The following is a 20,966-nucleotide window of genomic DNA, read 5'->3' as shown; positions in this document are numbered from 1 at the left end:
TATCATAATGGTAAGATGAGGAGCCTGATACATGGTCAGTATGTTATCATAATGATAAGATGAGGAGTCTGATACATGGTCAGTATGTTATCATAATGGTAAGATGAGGAGCCTGATACATGGTCAGTATGTTATCATAATGATAAGATGAGGAGTCTGATACATGGTCAGTATGTTATCATAATGGTAAGATGAGGAGCCTGATACATGGTCAGTATGTTGTCATAATGGTAAGATAAGGAGTCTGATACATGGTCAGTTTATCATAATGGTAAGATGAGGAGTCTGATACATGGTCAGTTTATCATAATGGTAAGATGAGGAGTCTGATACATGGTCAGTATGTTGTCATAATGGTAAGATGAGGAGCCTGATACATGGTCAGTATGTTATCATAATGGTAAGATGAGGAGCCTGATACATGGTCAGTATGTTGTCATAATGGTAAGATGAGGAGTCTGATACATGGTCAGTTTATCATAATGATAAGATAAGGAGTCTGATACATGGTCAGTTTATCATAATGGTAAAATGAGGAGCCTGATACATGGTCAGTATGTTATCATAATGATAAGATGAGGAGTCTGATACATGGTCAGTATGTTATCATAATGGTAAGATGAGGAGCCTGATACATGGTCAGTATGTTGTCATAATGGTAAGATAAGGAGTCTGATACATGGTCAGTTTATCATAATGGTAAGATGAGGAGTCTGATACATGGTCAGTTTATCATAATGGTAAGATGAGGAGTCTGATACATGGTCAGTATGTTGTCATAATGGTAAGATGAGGAGCCTGATACATGGTCAGTATGTTATCATAATGGTAAGATGAGGAGCCTGATACATGGTCAGTATGTTGTCATAATGGTAAGATGAGGAGTCTGATACATGGTCAGTTTATCATAATGATAAGATAAGGAGTCTGATACATGGTCAGTTTATCATAATGGTAAAATGAGGAGCCTGATACATGGTCAGTATGTTGTCATAATGGTAAGATAAGGAGTCTGATACATGGTCAGTATGTTGTCATAATGGTAAGATGAGGAGCCTGATACATGGTCAGTATGTTATCATAATGGTAAGATAAGGAGTCTGATACATGGTCAGTATGTTGTCATAATGTTAAGATAAGGAGTCTGATACATGGTCAGTTTATCATAATGGTAAGATGAGGAGCCTGATACATGGTCAGTATGTTATCATAATGGTAAGATGAGGAGTCTGATACATGGTCAGTATGTTATCATAATGGTAAGATGAGGAGCCTGATACATGGTCAGTATGTTGTCATAATGGTAAGATGAGGAGCCTGATACATGGTCAGTTTATCATAATGGTAAGATGAGGAGTCTGATACATGGTCAGTATGTTATCATAATGGTAAGATGAGGAGCCTGATACATGGTCAGTATGTTGTCATAATGGTAAGATAAGGAGTCTGATACATGGTCAGTTTATCATAATGATAAGATGAGGAGTCTGATACATGGTCAGTATGTTGTCATAATGATAAGATAAGGAGCCTGATACATGGTCAGTATGTTGTCATAATGGTAAGATAAGGAGTCTGATACATGGTCAGTATGTTGTCATAATGGTAAGATGAGGAGCCTGATACATGGTCAGTTTATCATAATGGTAAGATGAGGAGTCTGATACATGGTCAGTATGTTGTCATAATGGTAAGATAAGGAGTCTGATACATGGTCAGTATGTTGTCATAATGGTAAGATGAGGAGCCTGATACATGGTCAGTTTATCATAATGATAAGATAAGGAGTCTGATACATGGTCAGTTTATCATAATGGTAAGATGAGGAGCCTGATACATGGTCAGTTTATCATAATGGTAAGATGAGGAGCCTGATAGATGGTCAGTTTATCATAATGGTAAGATGAGGAGTCTGATACATGGTCAGTTTATCATAATGGTAAGATGAGGAGCCTGATAGATGGTCAGTTTATCATAATGATAAGATAAGGAGCCTGATACATGGTCAGTATATGACAGTTTCTGATTTGTTTCCAAGGTATTGTTTCAACGTTGATTCTGTTGTAGAGAGACTAAAGGGAAAACTGTATACTGTAGGCTTCACATGTAATAACTGCCTTTTAAAACCACTGGACGACTGGGATGTTTCCATCTCCAACTTGTTATCTTTAAATGTCATTGTTAAAAGGGAAAGTAGGATATTGCATTTGTTTTTGGTCTTCTCTTCAATATAATATAATATTGAAGACCTATTTTAAATACCCATTTACAGGTTGGTTCTAAAACATTGTTGGTAGATGGGGTTACTTATCCAGGTCAAAAGCTTTGAGATCGTGTGAAAAGCACTATAATTGTAATGTTGTTGCACCTTGGGGAGAATGCGTTTTCAATTATTGCTTAACACATAACGGAAGAATGTATGCTAGGGCATACTTGCCATGTCCTGTGGTGAAATAGGCCCAACATGTAAATCACTAGGATTAATACCAATGTACCATGCCTATGCCTGATACATGGTCAGTTTGTGACATGCTTTTCTTGTTGTGGTTGTTCCGAGTTGACTCATCTCAAACGTCTGCCTCCTATGCCCAAATATGGTAATAAATACTTTGATTGGTTCAGTGATCAAACTAGACTCAAAAAACACATTGTTTTAAGGAAGTAGCCTGCAGTCAAGAAAAGTAGAGGGGCAATGATGTGATCGCTATGCAGCTGGAATGGGTAAGTCATATTCATTTTTTAATTTGACCTTTATTTAACCAGGCAAGTCAGTTAAGAACAAATTCTTATTTTCAATGACGGCCTGGGATCAGGGGGAGAACGACAGATTTGTACCTTGTCAGCTCGGGGGTTTGAACTCGCAACCTTCCGATTACTAAAATAGCTGCCGTTACTCATTTTGGGTGCTTGTACTGTTTATATTTAAGTGCAAGAGCTCCACACGAGCTCAAATAATAGAAAATATGAGGCAAATGGGGTCACACCAGATACTGACTGGATTTTTGATCCACACCCCTACTTTTTTTTTAAGTATCTGTGACCAACTGATGCATATCTGTATTCACAGTCATGTGAAATCCATAATTTATTTATTTCAATTGACTGATTTCCTTATATAAACTAACTCAGTAAAGTGGTTAATTGTGGCATTTTTATAATTTTATTGAGTAGTTTCTCTACTGAAAAACGATCATATGTACCTCTTATTGTCAGCCACCATTCCTCGTCCCCTTTCCGCTCTTTGGTCAAAAATCCAATTCGAGAGCAGTCAAGCCGTGATGGTCATTGGGGAGCGAACTGGAAACTTGGTGTGAGGGAGGAGAGAAGACGTGGCGTTTTTGTGAGTGCAGTAATTTCTGAGTGTTGACAGTAACTATTTCTTTCAAGCGAACAAAAATCTCAGCTCTCGAATTAATTTACTGCGTGTGGAAATGCATTTCTGCTCGCTCGTAGTCACATGCTCAAACTCTCAAGTTTAATTTGCGCGCAGGCTCGACATCTTCTCTCAAGACTATGGAAGGCCAAGCGTTTCAAGTCGTCTTGATTTGCTTGTTATGGTCATTTTTACACGCGATTATTACACCACCTGTTCAGTGTGCATTTACATGTGATTAGAATGTTGTACTTTCAGAGGCATGAAATGGTGCCACTGCACACGTTCTGAACGCCACCAAGCCATAAAATGTTTGCTTCATGAATAATTGTTACATAAGAAATAAATACAGAATTGTTTTAGTTTATTCTGTTTTTTATTCTGGATGTGAGTAATTTAGCAGGTCTATAGTATAATGTATTGTTTTGAAACTTTTAAATATCTCAGTCAAAATGTACATATTTTATGTTTGCTAAAATGTGTTTGGCACTTACTTTTTACTTACTGAAACAGTCTCATTAGTTTTGAGCTAGACTATGATCGGGGAAGTGTCTAACTATGTTGAATGAAATCAGCACTTTTTTTTCAATAGTTTATTGTTACTGTCTAATGAGGAAGTGGGCAATATGGAATACATTGAAGGAAGGAGAAATCATAACTTGGACAATGTCAGGCTGTACATTTACCTACTTATTCCCTATCAATGACAAACGGTGCAGAGGTATTCTTAAGATAACAACATGAAAATAATGTTATGAACTGGACAGACTGCTAGCCAGCTATTCTCAAAACATTGGATTACCAACTTGAGTGGTGACTGTTTGCAGCACATTTTCACATGGACGTGTATATACACCGAACAAAAATATAAATGCACAATGTAAAGTGTTGGATTCATGAGCTAAAATAAAAGATGTCAGACATTTTCCATATGTACAAAAAGCTTAATTCTCTCAAATGTTGCACCCTGGTCCTTCCTCCACTGCCTCCTTAACAGTTTATAAATTCCTTTTTAGAAAACATTTTAATTCAGCTTTTGTGGTTTGGAAAGTATAGTGACTTGCTTTTAATTTATCAAACAAATGGGGTTTTGGAAAAGTGGATACTTCTCTCTAAACAATCATTCATTTTTTTTTCAAATGGACTTAAAGCTCGATACTTCAGACAAGGAAAAATTCTTGATAGCTAATTAAAATAAGAGAATACCTTTATGAATTATTAATCTGTTTTATTTTTTTCAATACATTTTTCAATACAAAAATCACAATGTGCTGTTGGCTCCCAAATAAGTTTTCTGCAATTATCCAAAAACATTTATGGTCATTTTTACATGCGTTCATTACACCTGTTCAGCCTATTGGGTAAGGAATTGACATTTTGGAGTTGTTTTTGGATAATTGAAGAAAACAAATTATTTGGCAGCTATTTGTCATTTCAAAAAGTGTTTATGTACTGATAAATGTGTGATTTAGACTAATGTAGTGGAGTAAAACATATGTAAAGTACAGCTACACCCCCCCCCCCCAAAAAAAAACGTAAGTGTAATTTATTTAAACTACTAAAGTACTTCACATCACTGAGTGACTTTCCCAGAAGGACTCACAGCTGTAATCAAAGCCAAAGGTTATTCTAACATGTATTTATTCAGGGGTGTGAATACTTATGTAAATGAGATTTCTGTCATTTTTTTCCAATACATTTGTAACAATTACCCCCCCCCCCCCCCCACACACACACTTTTTCATTTTGGGATCCTGTGTGTAGATGGGCAATAAATGTAATGCATTTTGAATTCAGGCTGTAACACAACAAAATGTGTGCAATGGGTATGAATACTTTCTGAAGGCACAATATTTTTTTTAAATATAGGCTAACTTAATTAACAAGGTTTTCATGAATTTGATATATTAAAGTTTGGCCCCAAAAAAATCCAAAGGAAGCATATAGCAAATACTCAATATGGTTTCTCTTCTCTATTTCAGTAATATTTGATTCACAATGAGCCATTCAATGGAGTCTGCAACTCAGATCAAAAAGTGGACGAAGGAAGAAGTTCATCAGTGGTTGACGACGCAGGTTAACATTCACCACATATATGCAGACAAGTTGCTAGAAGAGGAGGTATCAGGGGAATACCTAGAATACTTCCAAAAGAAGGATCTTCTGGATCTGAACATAAAACATGGTCCAGCTGTGAAAATTGTGTCAATGCTTGAGGATTTGAAGAGTGGATTACAGCATAAATCACAATTTCCTGCATACATCAAGAAATGGACACCAGAACAAGTTTGTCAGTGGTTAAGGGAAGAGGTGAAGCTATACCACCAATATGTAGAGCGGATTTTGGAAGAGGAAGTGTCAGGCGATTGCCTGTTTTGCTTCAAAAAGAATGATCTTGTGGAACTAGGCATTAAACATGGTCCTGCTGTTAAAATAATTGGCATGCTAGAACAGTTAAACAATGGACCAGAGCCTATATTTCAACCCCCCACACACATCAACAGTGACCAAGAAAATCTACAGAAACCACCTGAGAATCAAGAAGAACTATGTCAAACTCTACCGGTTCAGACTGTATCCCCCATGAAGACAGAACCAAACACGGAAGAGCCCAGAATAGTGGAACCACCAGGGAAAACTGTTACAAGAAAGAAAGAAGAACTAAAACCACAGGCCATGAGTGCAGAAATGTTACCGTCCAAGGTAGGGGTTGTTTAGCATCTCGCTTATTTAATTGGGTGTACTTCACACACAACATGTGCTTGCTTAGTAAAGCTGGTGATATTTGTCAATTAAACACAACAATACGTGTGTGGTAGTAAATACAATTGCAATTTTGATTGTCTTCTAGGCCTAAATAAAATATTAAAACTAACCTTATTTCATTTCCACAGATGACAAGTTCGCTTACCTTGCTCCAGAATACCCTTGACGACTTACAGCAGGACGAGTTTAAACGGTTTAAGTCTTGTCTGAAAGACTTCAAACTGAATGGATGTAGATCGATTGCACGGTGTCACTTGGAAGACAACAAGAGCCGCACAGATGTAGCGGACTCAATGACAAAGCACTATGAGGAAGAGACATTAAATGTCACACTTCAGATTCTAGAGAGAATCGGACACAATGAACTTGCTGGCCAACTGAAAAGTGCTATGGGTAAGTGAAACAATGTTTATAGATTAACTTTATTTGTCAGGGGACAATGTACAACAACTTCAGTCTCAGAATTTGAGAAGTGATGCGTTGCACCAGATTTAGCTTATAGCTGTCTCTCGAGTGGTGCAGTGGTCTAAGGCACTGTATCACAGTGCTAGCTGTGCCACTAGAGATCCTGGTTCGAGCCCATGGGGCGGCGCACAATTGGCCCAACGTCATCCAGGTTTGGATGGCAGGGATATTCTTGTCCCATCGCGCTATAGCAACTCCTGTGGCAGGCCGTTTGCACTGCTGACACGGTCACCAGGTGTTTCCTCCGACACATTGATGCGGCTGGCTTAAAGGGTTAAGCGGGCATTGTGTCAATGTTAGGCTGGGTTGTGTTTCGGAGGATGCACGGCTCTCGACTTTCGCCTCTCCCGAGTCCGTACGGGAGTTGCAGCGATGAGACAAGACTGTAACTACCAATTGGATACCACGAAAATGGGGTAAAATTAAAATAAAACAACTTTAAAGATTTAGCTGACAGCTAATTTACATCTGCTGTATCCGGGCAGTATAAACATGAAAAGATTATGTACAAACATTTTGATTTCGGTCACATTAGTCTATGAATTTCAAGTCACTACCAATGTAACTGCATTGTTTTTTAAAAGTCATTAATTATTAAATTGTCACAAACAAGATCACCAGTAATATTTGTTTGGATCACCAGTAATTGATTTAGTTTTGCAATTATTTCTTCAGGTCTACAAATGATGAAAGCACAAGACGGCAAAAACAATTTGAGGAGAGAGACCAATCAGGGTGATAAATTGAAGAACTTGTTAACTTATGGAGGAAATATGATGGACTACTATGATCGATTCGTTATTGTTATGAACAAGAGTTGCACTGAGCAACTAGAATATCTTCCATTTCTGAGCAAGTTGAAATTGTTCTGTGTCCTGGACTTTGATCCTGACTCTGCAGCTCCTGGTGGCGTATGCAGTTCATACAGAGAATCAAGAGTGGCAAATCTCCATCTCCCAGCCCAATTCCAAGGCGAACCAAATGTTGTGATAAAAAATCTCAACCTGTATAAGCAGACCAGCTGGGTTTTTTGTAATGGGAGGCATGACCTTGAAAGTGAATCTGGTAGACAGCTGGACTACAAAGTCTGGTTCAAGGAGAAACGCAAAGATATCGAGCATATGGTTTCATTCATTTGCAAACCTGAAGTTCTTCCAAATGGAAGAACTCTTGTCATATTTCTTCTACTGTCACCTGTATCTGATAGAGATCCTGTCTTTGATACTTTCCTGGCATTCTACTCACATGCCGAGGAAAGCATTGTGAGTATTTGTGACTCTAGGAGCACATTTGAGAAATGGAAAGACTTGATACAGGAGAAATGTGAGTCTGACATCAGCACGCAATCAATATATGAGTTGACACTCAGTGAAGTCAATGGTACTATAATGTCACTTGGACCACACAATCAGCCGTCAGGAAGACTCCTTCCATCTTCTGATTCCAGCACTGTTGTTCTCCAACAAAAGGATGAAGACCGATTGACAGCTCTAGACATTTTGTGTCAGAATGAATGTGAGAAAGTCTATGAAGAAAATAGCACAGAGTTTAAAGCCTTCAAAATCAAAGTAGAAAAGGAATTCTACAGAGGGGGTAAAGTCAACTGGTGGAACTTCTATTTTTGTGAGAAACGCAAAGCAAAACCTTTCATTCGAAGAGACAAATATGACAATCTCATGAAAATTGTGAAATGTCAGACAAAAGATCCCAAAACCACATGTGTTTTGCTGAATTTGTTCCACCACCCAGGTTGCGGAGGCACCACCTTAGCAATGCATGTGATGTGGGATTTACGCAGAGAATTCAGATGTGCTGTGTTGAAGGACAATACATTACCAAAAGCTGAAGTGGCTGTTCAAGTCAAAAAGCTGATGAGGCTTGGGAAAAGTGACAAATCTCAGAATACACCAGTTCTGTTGTTAGTAGATGATTCAAATGAAGCAGAAAACACACAAACTCTGCAGAACTGCATACGCAAAACTGTTGAAGAGGACTACACAGGCAGAACTGTGGAAGATTCATCAAATTCACAAGTCATCATCCTGAGTTGTGTTCGATCCCATAACCCCAAGGTCCAGTACAAACACTGTGCAGCAGAAAGTCAGTACATCACAGCTATACTAACGAAAAAGGAACAAGATGATTTTGAGGAAAAACTTCAAGAACTTAAAGAAAGTCATGAAAAACCGGAAAACTTCTACAGCTTCATGATCATGAAGAGCAACTTTGACAAGAAATACATCGCTGATGTCGTCAGCCACACTCTGAAGGACTTAGACACGAGCACCAAAAAAGCTCAACTACTTTTCTACTTTGCACTGTTGAACTCATACGTGGCTGAATCAGACATATCTGTGTCTCTCTGTGAGGACTTTTTTGGAATGAAAATGGCTTACTGGGGAGAAGACGATGTACTTGAACGAATGGAACCTTATTCAAATTTGCTGAAAATAGTTCAAGTCGATGAACGTGGAGGATACAAAGCAATTAGCATCCTTCATCGTGATATAGCTTCTGCATGTCTGGAAGAATTGCACAAAAGCCACGGGATTAATGAGAGTGAAATAACCATCAACATGCTACACTGTGATTTGTTTTTCAAAATTGGTGTAGTAAAAGACGCCCTGATGCTATCAATCGAACGCTTGCTGATTAAAAGGCAGCGCAGGAAAGATGGAGATGAAAAAGATACTCAATTCTCTCCCTTGATAGAGAAAATTCACCTTCAAGAGGGGAGACACAAAATCCAAGACATCTTTGTGAAAGCATCATCCCGTTTTTTTACAAGTGCATCCATTCCTCAAGCCCTTGCAAGGTATCTCTACCTCAATCAGCGTGATTTTCCGCAGGCATTGAATTGGGCAGAAAACGCCAAGAGAATCACAGAAAACCCATACACTGTCGATACGATTGGACAAGTTTACAAAAGTTATCTTAAACATAACATCCAGAATGAAAAGAAAAAAACACCACGCAATCCAGGGGATTTGGATACAAACCTAAAGCTAGCAAAAAATGCTATAAAGGCTTTTCAAAGAGCTCAAGAACTGGCCATGAATGAGGATCAACCTGATGAGGAAGCTGATGACAATCTGTCAAAATCCTCATACAACATCTTTGGATATGTGGGGGAAATTGAGACGGTACTGACAGTCTTTGAAATCCTAAGCAAGCTGCCATTCTTTGAAGAAGCTGATCCAGTAACACAGAAGTACATGCAAAGCTTTCTGAATGGAAAAATGCCCATCAACAGCGTACCCAAGAACGATAATGAAATCAACAGAAAATATGTTGACATTATCCAAGAACACAAGTCTTTTCTCCTTAATTTGAAATCCCAAGTCAAAAAGGTTTTTGAATTCTTAAACGATTACTACACTTACATGAAAGGAAATGATGCAGGAGACTTCGAGACAAGGAATCGGACAAAAATATCAGAACACTTCAAGACATATATAACACTTTTTTGCTCTTCGCCAGAGGAAATATCGAAGGAACAAACAAGCAAGCCGAAACTTAGACTAAACATGGACATTGAAAAGTGTAGGAAGTTACTTGAAGAGAAGAACGCAGACACATTTGCAGGGGTACTTCACCATCTCGACAAGACTGCAGAGGAAATGGAGGAAATCATTGAGTGCTACAAATTTTTACGGCAAAATTGTGAGCAAATTACAAAAGAAAAAGACAAAAACAACTTCATTTTGGCAAATATAATTCTCAGCATACTAAAGCCAAATTCGAGAAACGTGAAGAGTCACAAGGAACTCACTGATCTTCTCATGCTAACATTGCAAGATATAGGAGTGCAACATCCCTTCCCAGAGCCATACTATCTGGCTTTGTTGTTGCTTTGGCCAAGTTCAAATGCAGAAGATACAGATATAAGAACATATGTGAACTCACTTCGGAACTCCTTCAGACGGAAATTGTCCAAGTTTATGAGGATGAGGAACACCATTGCCCACTTCTACTTGGGCCAGAGAAAAGGATTAGGAAGACTTGTTCCTAAAGCCAAACTTGATGAGTGTTTTGCACACGTGGCACGCAAGGCACGCACAAATTTGGCCCAACTTTGGCGGAGTGGAGACATTTTTAAGGATAAGAAAATAATTGACCGTCTCTGTAGGGTCAATGGAACCATAGAGGAAGGAGAACTTTATGCTAATTATGGCAAACTTAAAATCCCAGTTCGCCCGGCATATCTGGGTGGAATAAGCAGTGGTTTCAGCACTGAAAAGGTGTCGTTCTTTGTAGGATTTGCCATAGATGGACCACTTGCATACGATATCGAGTATGAGTAGGCTATGAGAAGCCCATGTTATAAAGGCCTCAATGATGAACTGCATGCTTTGGTCCAATAGTGTGGACCATGGGGGAAGTATGGATTAACCACAACCTGACAATCAAAAACAAGACAACAATCTACAAAACACATGCTCTTAATGGAGGCATGGATAATCAATGCTATGAAAGGAAACAAACATCTTCAACCTGGTTACCTTTTGACTTGACGTTAAAATAACATTTTAGGAGACAAAACACCCTTGTTGTAGTGAGGTCTGATCTATCTGGAATGTATTAGTTACACACAGCATCATTAACTGGGTGTTACTAACTAACAGTAAATGCTAATATGACAAACCTAGCAACGAGTACTAGCAGATAGTAGCTCTGTGGACTGCATGTTAAGGTATAAATCTAATGAGTTATTAAAAATAACTAAACTGGATCACTGCCTTCCTGATGTCCATCATGACATGGTGTCAGTATTAAAACATTCCCAAAACTGAAGATTGGTGAAGATGTCCCACTCAAATTCAACCCAGCAGAGCCGTTTGATTGGCTGATAGCCATGGCTGATCTGGAGACAATGTTTTGGCATCAAAACTGGACGGGGAGAGCAGTGTGGTGCGGATAAATTCAGTACTTTATGCAATTGGGAAAAATGCAGAGATAATCAACCATGACCTTTACCTTTGACTACAATCAATGATGAGTTCGACTTTGATGTGGTGACTGAAAAACTGAATGGACATTTTGTGCCACGGCACATTGTGATTCACCATTGAACCATGAACAGATTTAGAAAGGGGGAGAGACAAATTATTAAACTTTGAGGAATCTAGCTGAATACTGAGCACTACAAAGGATGAACAAATACGGGATAGGATTGTAATTATTATTACAACTAGAGCATATCAACAATAATTGTGATAATCACGCAAGCTTTGCCCTCGTTGGTCCTAGCAAGCATACTAGGTAGTGTATCAACAGCTAATCCAGTAGGAGCTGGAAGCTATAGTGAGCTGCGATTGGTCAAACATGACATCGCAGAGAATTTGCATAAAGTTCAAGTTTCCCCAACTTAGGTCCCGCCCTGTTCACGCTCCTTCGCCCATGCTCGCATTGCCCAACGGCCCCCCCCACCCACTTCACTTCTGTTCATTCTTTTCAGGGTCAGTTACAAAGCAGTCTAATTCTGATGACGAGTGGCATATTGAGCTCCCAGTGAATAGCACACATTTAAGATTGACACTGGTGCAGATATCACAGTGATGTCTCAGAGCACTTAGCAGTGCTTGCGTCAGTGTCCCCATCTGGTCAACACTGCAACTATTGTTCACGTCCCAAGTGGCAGGATTGATTGCATGGGTACATTCCTAGCCACATGTGAGTGAAAAAGGAGAAAAGTACAAATTCTGGACCACATGCAAATGTCCTAGTTGGTAGAACTGTTGCATGCAAGATGGGTTTGGCCCTCAAAGCTGACGAGATCAGTATCGATGTGTTTGGAGAGAGGGCTACTGAACTGTGAACCAGTCAAGATTGAGCTTAAGCCCGTCACAGTCCCCTACTCTGGCTACGCCACACAGAACCCCTTTTACACTCCTCCATAAAGCAGAAAAATAACTGATCAGAATGGAAACAGATGACATCGTTGAGGAAGTCATTGAGCGTAATCACTGGTGTGCTCCCATGGTGCTGGTGATGAAGAAAAAAGGCAAAGTGCGAACGTGGACTTAAAACATATCAAATGAAGCAGGTTCATCTTGCCCATCTTGGAGGAAAGAGCGTCACAGCTATCCGGGGCGAGAGTAATTTACACACTCAACTCATCTAGCGGTTTTTGGCAGATACCACTTGACCCCAGCAACAGAACTGACGACTTGTAGGAAGGTAACTTACTCCTGTAGGAAGATTCTGCTTCAAGCACCTTCCTTTGGGAATAACAAGCGCGCCGGAGATCTTCCAGAGGGAGATGAGCAAGCTCCTGAGCGGACACGAGGGCGCAGTCATCCCGATGGATGGCATATTGTTCTACAGTGCAAACAAGAAAGAACATAACAGGAATCTGAGCAAAGTGCTACAAACCTTTTTAAAGAGTCGGGAATAAAGCAGAACAAAAACAACTGCCATGTTGGGAAGTCCGAGATCCAGTACTTTGGTCATGTGATTGGAGCCGATGGAATAAACCCAGATAACAGCAAAGTGAAAGACGTCACTGAGGTGTCCAGTCCAACAAATGCTGGGACTGCTGAACTACTTGGGCAAGTTTTTGCCCAGCCTGTCATTGGTGCTCCACCATATCAGTGATGTAGGGAGACCCCCAGGAGCAGACCTTCCGCAAGGTCAAGGCTATGTTAGTTTCAACACAGGCATTAGCATACAACAATGGCAGAAAACCAACCGTGGTCAGTGCGGACATGAGCAGCTACGGTCTTGGAGCTACACTCTTACAGGAACAAGAAGGTGGTGCATTTTGTTCACGCACACTATCAAAGAATGGCAGGATCATGGGTATGTGAACAATTTCCCTCTACCTGCACGGCATGGACAGCTTTATTCTACAGACAGACCATAAGCCACTCGTTCCAATGATCAACACGTACAACCTGGACAAAGCACCACTCTGGTGTCAGTGACTGCTCATGCACTTCAAAGTGAAAGCTGTGCATGTTCCTGGAAAACAGTGGTGGCTGACACACTGTAGAGAAACCTGCTGAAAAAACACATCAGACTCGGAAAAAGAAGTCCAAGCATATGGTGGAAAGCAGACCAGTGTCTACAGTCTACACACAGGCTGGAAAACATCAGAGAGGTGACATGGCGCGACCGAGACCTCCAAATGGTTATCAGCCACATCCGAAAAGGCTGGCCTGAGAGAATACGCTATTCTGCTACCCTACTCGCTACAGGGATACCACACAGCGAGAGCTGGATGAACTAGTGCTGTATCAAGACGGGATCGTCATCCCAGCTTCACAAGAAGAAGATGTTCTCCAACAGATACACAAGGTCACATGGGGCTGACAAAGTGCCCGACAAAGACCCAAGATGTCAATGTGGTTGCCGGGCATCAGCGCCTACAAAGCAAGAAAAGTGACATCATGCAAGTTCTGCACAGAGAAAAAAACAACTCGACTTGTCACAATACCTTTATTTAAAGGGTTTGTGGCAGAAGATCACAGTTGACCTGTGGGAGCTCGAAGGCAATAAATACCTTGTAGTGGTGGACTACTTCGCCAGCGACAGACCAACTACCACAAGCCTCAAAAGCATGGTTGTGTGATGGGGGATTCCTACCAAGCTCGTTAGCGACAACACTACGCAGTTTGTCTGTATTGAGTTAGACGAGTTATATACCACCTCCAGCCTCTATTACCCGCAGGAAAACAACTGCAGAAAAAGCTGTTCAAACAGTTCAACGAATTCTCAAACATCCAAACCCACATATTGCCCTGATGTGCTACCGAGCCACGCCTATCAGTGGAACCGGAGAAAACCTGCGCAACTCATGACAAGACGTCAATGCCGGACAACCGTCCTCACACTGGAAAAACTACAACCAAACACATCAGCCACGATAATGTGAAACATAAGTACCAGAAAGTCAAACAAGCGTACCCGTTCTTCTACAAGAGGAGGCATTCAGTGCACCCCTTACCTGAACTATACCCTTGACAGAGTGTAAAAGTCAAGCTGGATGGAGAGAAGGGATGGAAAACAGAAGCAGTGGTCATCGGCAAATCTCCAGAGCTGAGATCCTACGCTGTTGAAACTGAACATGGCACCGTCGCTCATAGAAACAGGCGACACCTTCAGGCTGTACCAGAGTCACCTACTTCAGACAGACAGCACCAGAACAACAAAGGCGTCACCCAGTCTACCCAGTCTACAGGCCCTGCCTGTGAGCCAGCCATCTCCTACACCCTCACTCAGACCACCATCAAGCCAGCATCACCACAACCGGTGAGAATGACCTCCAAAGGTTGATAGGTAAAACTACCCCTGAGGTTTAGAGACACTTGAGAAAGCAACAACATTGAGACAAAATACTATTTTAGTTCCAAAAGAGCAAGAAAATACTTTTGATTAAAAAACAAAAAAGACAAGAGACAGCAGCTGTTGCAGGGCAGAAGAGTCCCCTTGTGGCTGCGGACAAACGGCTGTCTACCGTAGTGTCCTAGTTGACACAGTTATGAGAATTGTTCATGTGAAGAACAAAACAAAGGGGGAAAAATGTGCTTCTCTGAAATACTAATTGTTTGTACTGAAACAGTCCACGATCGTGAGTATTTGTACTAGGAAAGGAGAATGTTATTGACTTTTGATATATCTCAGAAACCGTAGCGATGTCTGATCTATCTATTAGTTAGGCACCGCATCATTAACTGGGTGTTACTAACTAGCAGTGTCTGCTAATATGACAAACCTAGCCATGAGTACTAGCAGATAGTAGCTCTGTGGACTGCATTTTAAGTTACCTGCCTTCTGAGTTATTAAACCTAACTAAACTGGATTGCTGCCTGCATGGTCTCCATTAGGATACTTGTAGTATAGGCTACTTTTTTCTGTTAAACAGCCATGAACCATGAAGGCAGATGTTTTACTCTTCCAATCCTCTGGGTTATATTTGGTAGATACTGCGATTTAGTAATTCGGTTCAATACTTCTCTCTTACTCATTGAGACAAGAATGAGAATGATGTGTTTTACTCTGTGTGCATAGGCGCCAGCACCAAACAACAAGTGTTCTTACTGGGGAGAGTGACGACTAATGAGGTTACTGCCAGAGTTCGACCTCAGAGCTGTATATACTTTGAGTCTCTAGTGTTTGGAGAAACATCCAGCGATATTGGAAATGCTGATGCAATGAGAAGATTAAATGCTGATGCAATGAGGAGTTTAAGTTATATGTGTGTGTATATATATATATACACACACACACACACACATATATATGTCCTTTCAATCTGGATGTTCAAGAATGTAAAATATCTGTGAAGTTTACATCCTGCCATCCTGGGAGAAACCAGGGAAGTAACTGCTGGAATGACGAAAGACTGTCAAGACGAGACATTCTACGTGCTCCTGGATGCAATGGCCAGAAATGCATGTGATGTCTAACAAGTAGATTTGAGAATGGAGAATAATGAAGCATTGTGTGTGTGTGCATTGTTATTTTTGGCATATCAAGCCGAAAAAAAATGAATATGAAACGTTTTGCATCAAGGTGACACTTATCTTCATGTTGCAGCAGGACTGCGAATACGCATATCTATTGTAAATATCTCAATTTCACAGATATTGTACATGTTGTAACATTGTGGTAATCAATGTAAATAACTGTAGGACCAACCGTACAATTATGTAATGAGCATATTGTATTATGAGAGAAATTCATACGAACAACAATTACAGTTGTACAGGTAGAGAGATATTCTGCAGATACGAAGGCCTGAATATCGAAATGTATTATACAGTATGTGTTATTCTCTAATATTGTTGTTACTTTCTTGTTTATTTTGATGGATTATAAACTAGAATTGCTCCTGAGTAGAATGGACTCCCTTTTGCTGCGACACAACGTACAGGCAATTATGTACTGTGCAATATGCATGTCCCAAAATGAAAAATGTACTGGACACCGTGCAATACGAATGGGCTAAATAACAATGTGTTTAAAATGTGTTTTCTAAAGTTTATGATAATAATATTGTTAATACTATTAAGAATAGCATTGTTTTACTTGTATTACTGTTACCATAATCACTACTTTTAATGCTGTTAACAATATTGTCAATGCTATAATATGATTTGTGCTATTAAAAGGGGCAATCAGCAGTTGTTACATCCATTTTTGGACTTATAAAAAATATTGATTCTTGAAGACTAACTTATAAATGCCTCATGAGCTTTGTTCAACTGTCAGAACCCAAAACATAAGCTTGTTTTGCTCAAATGTTTGTAAACATAAAACATGTGAACAATATAGCCTCAAAACATGGTTCAAACTATAATTTTGATATCATAGATGGTCAGTCATCCATAGTTCTGTCTATGAATTTGAGAGGGGTTACATATCCCCTGCCTCATCCCTCAGGTTTTCACTGAATCAAGGAAAGTCCGCTTTGTTATCATTTCTACTGCTGATGGCCGCTTTTTCGTATTGTTAAATTTCGACCATTTGTAATAAAAAACAATTTTAAAAAATAGCCTTCATTTGCAGGGAAATCTCAGAGGTCATGGCCTTATTCTTCAAATTGTTTACTTCACAAAAACATACATTTTCAGGAGCAATTCTGAAAAAAGTTTATTGCACCTTTCATATATTGCTTGCTGCACTTTTGAAATATGAATATTAATGGAGGCACACATTAAAAATGATTTGTTTTATAATTCCATTCATTTTGTTACAAAACTAGTCCTCAACTGTAAATGTCAAATAGCCCACTAAAGACAAAACGAGTTCAGTCAAAAATGTTAAAATGCTGAATTATTCATGACTAATCGTGTTCACGGTATACTCGGTGACATCACATCTCCAGCACTTGAGCAACCAGAATGGTTTCTCTCTAGGTGAATTCTAAGGTTGTCTTTCGCAGCAAACCTCTCCCCACACTGTATGCAGATGAAGGGTCTTTCTCCTGTGTGAACACTCTTGTGTCTGATGAGATTACTAGAGTCCGCAAACCGCTTTCCACACAGTGGGCAAACAAATGGTTTCTCTCCCGTGTGGACATTCTGATGTTTCTTCAGATAACCGGCTTGGCCAAACCTCTTCCCACACTGAGAGCAGCTGAAGGGTTTCTCTCCTGTGTGAACCCGCTGGTGAGACTGAAGATACTTTGGACAAGTGAAACTTTTTCTACAGAAGCCACAAACAAACCGTTTTTCTCGCTTGCCAACCCTGTGCTGAATTGTATGTCCTGCCATGTAGCGTTGGACTATGCCCACCTTTGACCTTGCTGTGTTTTCTCTCATATTTTCTTGACTGTTAGAGAAAATATTTCCAAAGTTTTCACTAGCCTCGGAAGAGATGCTGTTTTGCGGATGCAAATCATTACTGCTATCATTATCATAATAATTATCATTACTGTTAGATTGATATTTTTCTTCATAGGGTCCAGAATCAAGCATTGCAGCCTCTGGTTTCACATCGTGAGATTCAACAGCGAACAACGTTTCCTCAGCTACGGAAGTCTGTCGTTGTTGCTTTGTGTGAGCTGTGACACGAGTGGGGCTCATTTCTGCAGCATAAGAGCAAGCTGGATCCTCAGAATCTGTTTCAGTGCTTCTTGGTGTCCACAAGCCTGAGTATCCCTGCCTCTGTACGTGGTGTGCAACGTTCGTATGCTGAAGCTTCTGGAATGTGCTCTCGCTTTCTTGGTCTGCGTTGATGTGAGAATCATAGTCCTCAAAAAGACTGTCGGTCTGAGTGTGCCCAATCACATCTCTTTTGTCTTCATCAGCACCTGATTCAACACTGCCTATAGAGAGGAAATAATTGATTAAATATAACTGAACAGTGAATCAGTGTATAATTGCCTTTCCTTGACATTTGGAGAAATCATTCTAAGATGGGGTTGGTATTTTCTAGTATAGATAATTCCATTCCATATGACTGGCATTTTACATTTTATTATAGGCTTCCATTGCACTTACTCTCCCCTTTTATCATTGGGTAATTCTGTAGGCTTATGGTGCCCTCCAGTCTTTCCTCTTTGATTTGGATGCACCCAGGCTTACGCATCTCCTTCACCATAGACTGTAAGGGAACCAAATTCATCCTTTCTTTAAAAGTTTTTAATAATATGACGTCTCATAGATCATTATATAAGTATGGTCTGTATTGTTGTATGTATTGAATATGCACTTTTTTATGACCAATGCCAGTTAAAAAAATGGTCAATAACATATCAAGAAGAGCATGTCACTCCAATTATGTAAAGAAAGTAATAATGTAATAGTCCATTGAGAAGAACTCCTAGACCCCCCATACTCAACTGGCGGACTGCGGACCGGATCTGGACCCAGAACGCGGTCAATTCGGACTGCCGGTTCCGAAAAAATGTAATATAAAGTTGGGGCTTTTTTACTCAATCGGGGCTTCGACCCCTGGTATCATATAAACACACATAAGACATGGGAGAATGCGTAGAAAATTTCTGGAAATTCACTTTAGAACAGTAACAAAAAAAATCTCTGCCCCATGCAAAATGTGCAGAATTGTGTGTAATCTGCTTTAAAAAATGCAACATTTTCTCTCAGCAAACAAGAGGGTGTGAACAGTTTGGGGTTGCATGGGTTGCGACGTGACGGTTTGTTACGACGCCGATAAATTGCATTATCCAATCCGATCTGAACCACCTAGGAAATTTGTGTGACCAGACCTTCTCAAATAGTACTTGAGTATCCCTGTCCTAGAGTATCTTACCAGTACTACATTTTTAACTAGGGTGCCTGAAACCGTAGTTAACATTTTCCACATTATTAGTTATCTACCTTCATGACAGCACAAGTCTGTTTTATAGAATCTTCATTTTCGTTGCTTGGATGCTCCTCGTCGCTGCAAAGGTGGTTCAACTCTTTCCCCATGGGACTCCCGTTATATCGATTTTCACCAGTCTCTAAATACACAAAAAAGAGTTAAAAACGGACCTGGCACAACAGAAATTAGGAGAAAACCCATGCAAACTATACAATTGACAACGGTGGATAGTAAACTAGTGGTGGTATCAAAAACATTGGTTAAATCCCTGCAATTGTAAACAAAAGTTACCCAAGTTGAGGACTGGTCTCACTGGGAGGTGATTTCTGATGGAGCGCTCGTGAGCTAGGCCAACTGACTTCTTTCCATGTCCATGTGCATTACGCGTCTCCATTATATGTAACTTATCCCTCAAAACGTCATTTTCTTTTTGACTTCGAGATATTTCCAAGTGTAAAACGGCGTATCCATCGTCCACAAGTTCGCATATTTCTGACACGGCCGCGTTCATCAAGACCTCCATAATGGAGGTGAGCTGTGTGTGAAAAGGAACGGAAGACGACATTGTGTCCCACAAATGGACTGAAAATCTTGTTACAGCAAGGTACCTCCAAATATTTTGTACCCTAATCCACACAGACACACGGCATTTGTCTATGAGTCAGTTGATGTTGTTAGAGGATTTATAACGTTACAATTGTAACAGAGACTCCAACCTACCGTAAAGGAAGAAGCATTCCGCACTACAAGACTGCGTGAGAGTACTACGCCAATCACGTTTCCAAATTCTTACCCAATGGGGTTGCTTGTTGGAAATCATTGCACACAATGCGCACGCGCTTGTCCAGCGTGGACTACAGACCTAAACCAGAGATGAAGGCGGTTTTTCGAATCTTTACATAATCCATTTAGAAACCAATTAAAAATATAGTACATTTCGTCCCTACAATTGTCGGATATGTCTGAGTGTCATAGAAATGTGAGAATAGAGGATATAGATAGAGGACACAGATATGAAGACAATTAATTAACTCCATTTATTTAAAAAAATCTTGGACCCAAAAAACGACATTGTGTTACAAAAAAATATTTTAAGTCAATAAAGAAACATTACAATACTGTTCTATATATAATTATGTGGACGGACCTACACATAAACATAGCATAGGCCTACGTTTGAATCATTTTAACATGTTTTAAACTCAAAACCACTGGTGGAAAAAGTTCCCAATTTTCATATTTGAGTAGAAGTAAAAGATACCTTAAAATAAAATGACTCGAGTAAAAGTCACCCAGTAAAATACTACTATTTAAAACCAAAAGTATTTGGTATTAAATGTACTTAAGCATCAAAAGTATAAATAATGTAAAATGTCTTATATTAAGCAAACCAGACAACACGATTTTCTTGTTTTTAAATTTACGGATAGCCAGGGTCACAGTTCAGCACGCAGACTTCATTTACAAACGAAGCATTTGTATTTAGTGAGTCTGCCAGATCAGCGGCAGTAGGGATGACCAGGGATGTTCGCTTGATAAGTACTCGAATTAGACAATTTTCCTGTCCTGCTAAGCATTCAAAATGTAA

At 39.8% G+C, this 20,966-nt stretch overlaps 2 protein-coding genes across 2 annotated transcripts; one reads left to right on the top strand and one right to left on the bottom strand.

Moving 5' to 3' along the window:
- Window positions 1-2,670: 2,670 nt before the first annotated feature.
- Window positions 2,671-16,783, top strand: LOC135532330 (sterile alpha motif domain-containing protein 9-like). The gene is made up of 4 exons (XM_064959897.1): window positions 2,671-2,721; window positions 5,356-6,076; window positions 6,268-6,532; window positions 7,280-16,783. The coding sequence occupies exons 2-4, from the start codon at window positions 5,372-5,374 to the stop codon at window positions 10,906-10,908; spliced, it is 4,599 nt and encodes a 1,532-aa protein (XP_064815969.1). The 5' UTR covers window positions 2,671-2,721; window positions 5,356-5,371; the 3' UTR covers window positions 10,909-16,783.
- A 35-nt stretch (window positions 16,784-16,818) lies between these two features.
- LOC135532331 (zinc finger protein 287-like) lies at window positions 16,819-20,135 on the bottom strand. The gene is made up of 4 exons (XM_064959898.1): window positions 19,670-20,135; window positions 19,393-19,517; window positions 18,553-18,655; window positions 16,819-18,377 (listed from the first exon to the last, which is right to left on the bottom strand). Exons 1-4 carry the CDS (start codon window positions 19,941-19,943, stop codon window positions 17,404-17,406), a joined length of 1,476 nt encoding a protein of 491 aa, XP_064815970.1. The 5' UTR covers window positions 19,944-20,135; the 3' UTR covers window positions 16,819-17,403.
- Window positions 20,136-20,966: the final 831 nt, after the last annotated feature.

This window comes from Oncorhynchus masou, unplaced genomic scaffold (assembly GCF_036934945.1).
Source record: "Oncorhynchus masou masou isolate Uvic2021 unplaced genomic scaffold, UVic_Omas_1.1 unplaced_scaffold_1821, whole genome shotgun sequence".
Lineage (NCBI taxonomy): Eukaryota > Metazoa > Chordata > Actinopteri > Salmoniformes > Salmonidae > Oncorhynchus > Oncorhynchus masou.
Note: the sequence above shows the minus strand (reverse complement) of the source record. Positions and strands in the feature narration are given on the sequence as shown.

Excerpts from the sequence above, each read along its gene's own strand:
- LOC135532331 (XM_064959898.1), bottom strand. The coding sequence starts at position 19,943 with ATGTCGTCTTCCGTTCCTTTTCACACACAGCTCACCTCCATTATGGAG. Across the intron at positions 19,518-19,669 it reads GAGACCAGTCCTCAACTTGG|AGACTGGTGAAAATCGATAT; the intron begins GTAACTTTTGTT and ends TTGTGTATTTAG. Across the intron at positions 18,656-19,392 it reads AGACTTGTGCTGTCATGAAG|TCTATGGTGAAGGAGATGCG; the intron begins GTAGATAACTAA and ends GTTCCCTTACAG.
- LOC135532330 (XM_064959897.1), top strand. The coding sequence starts at position 5,372 with ATGAGCCATTCAATGGAGTCTGCAACTCAGATCAAAAAGTGGACGAAG. Across the intron at positions 6,077-6,267 it reads CAGAAATGTTACCGTCCAAG|ATGACAAGTTCGCTTACCTT; the intron begins GTAGGGGTTGTT and ends TCATTTCCACAG. Across the intron at positions 6,533-7,279 it reads CCAACTGAAAAGTGCTATGG|GTCTACAAATGATGAAAGCA; the intron begins GTAAGTGAAACA and ends TTATTTCTTCAG.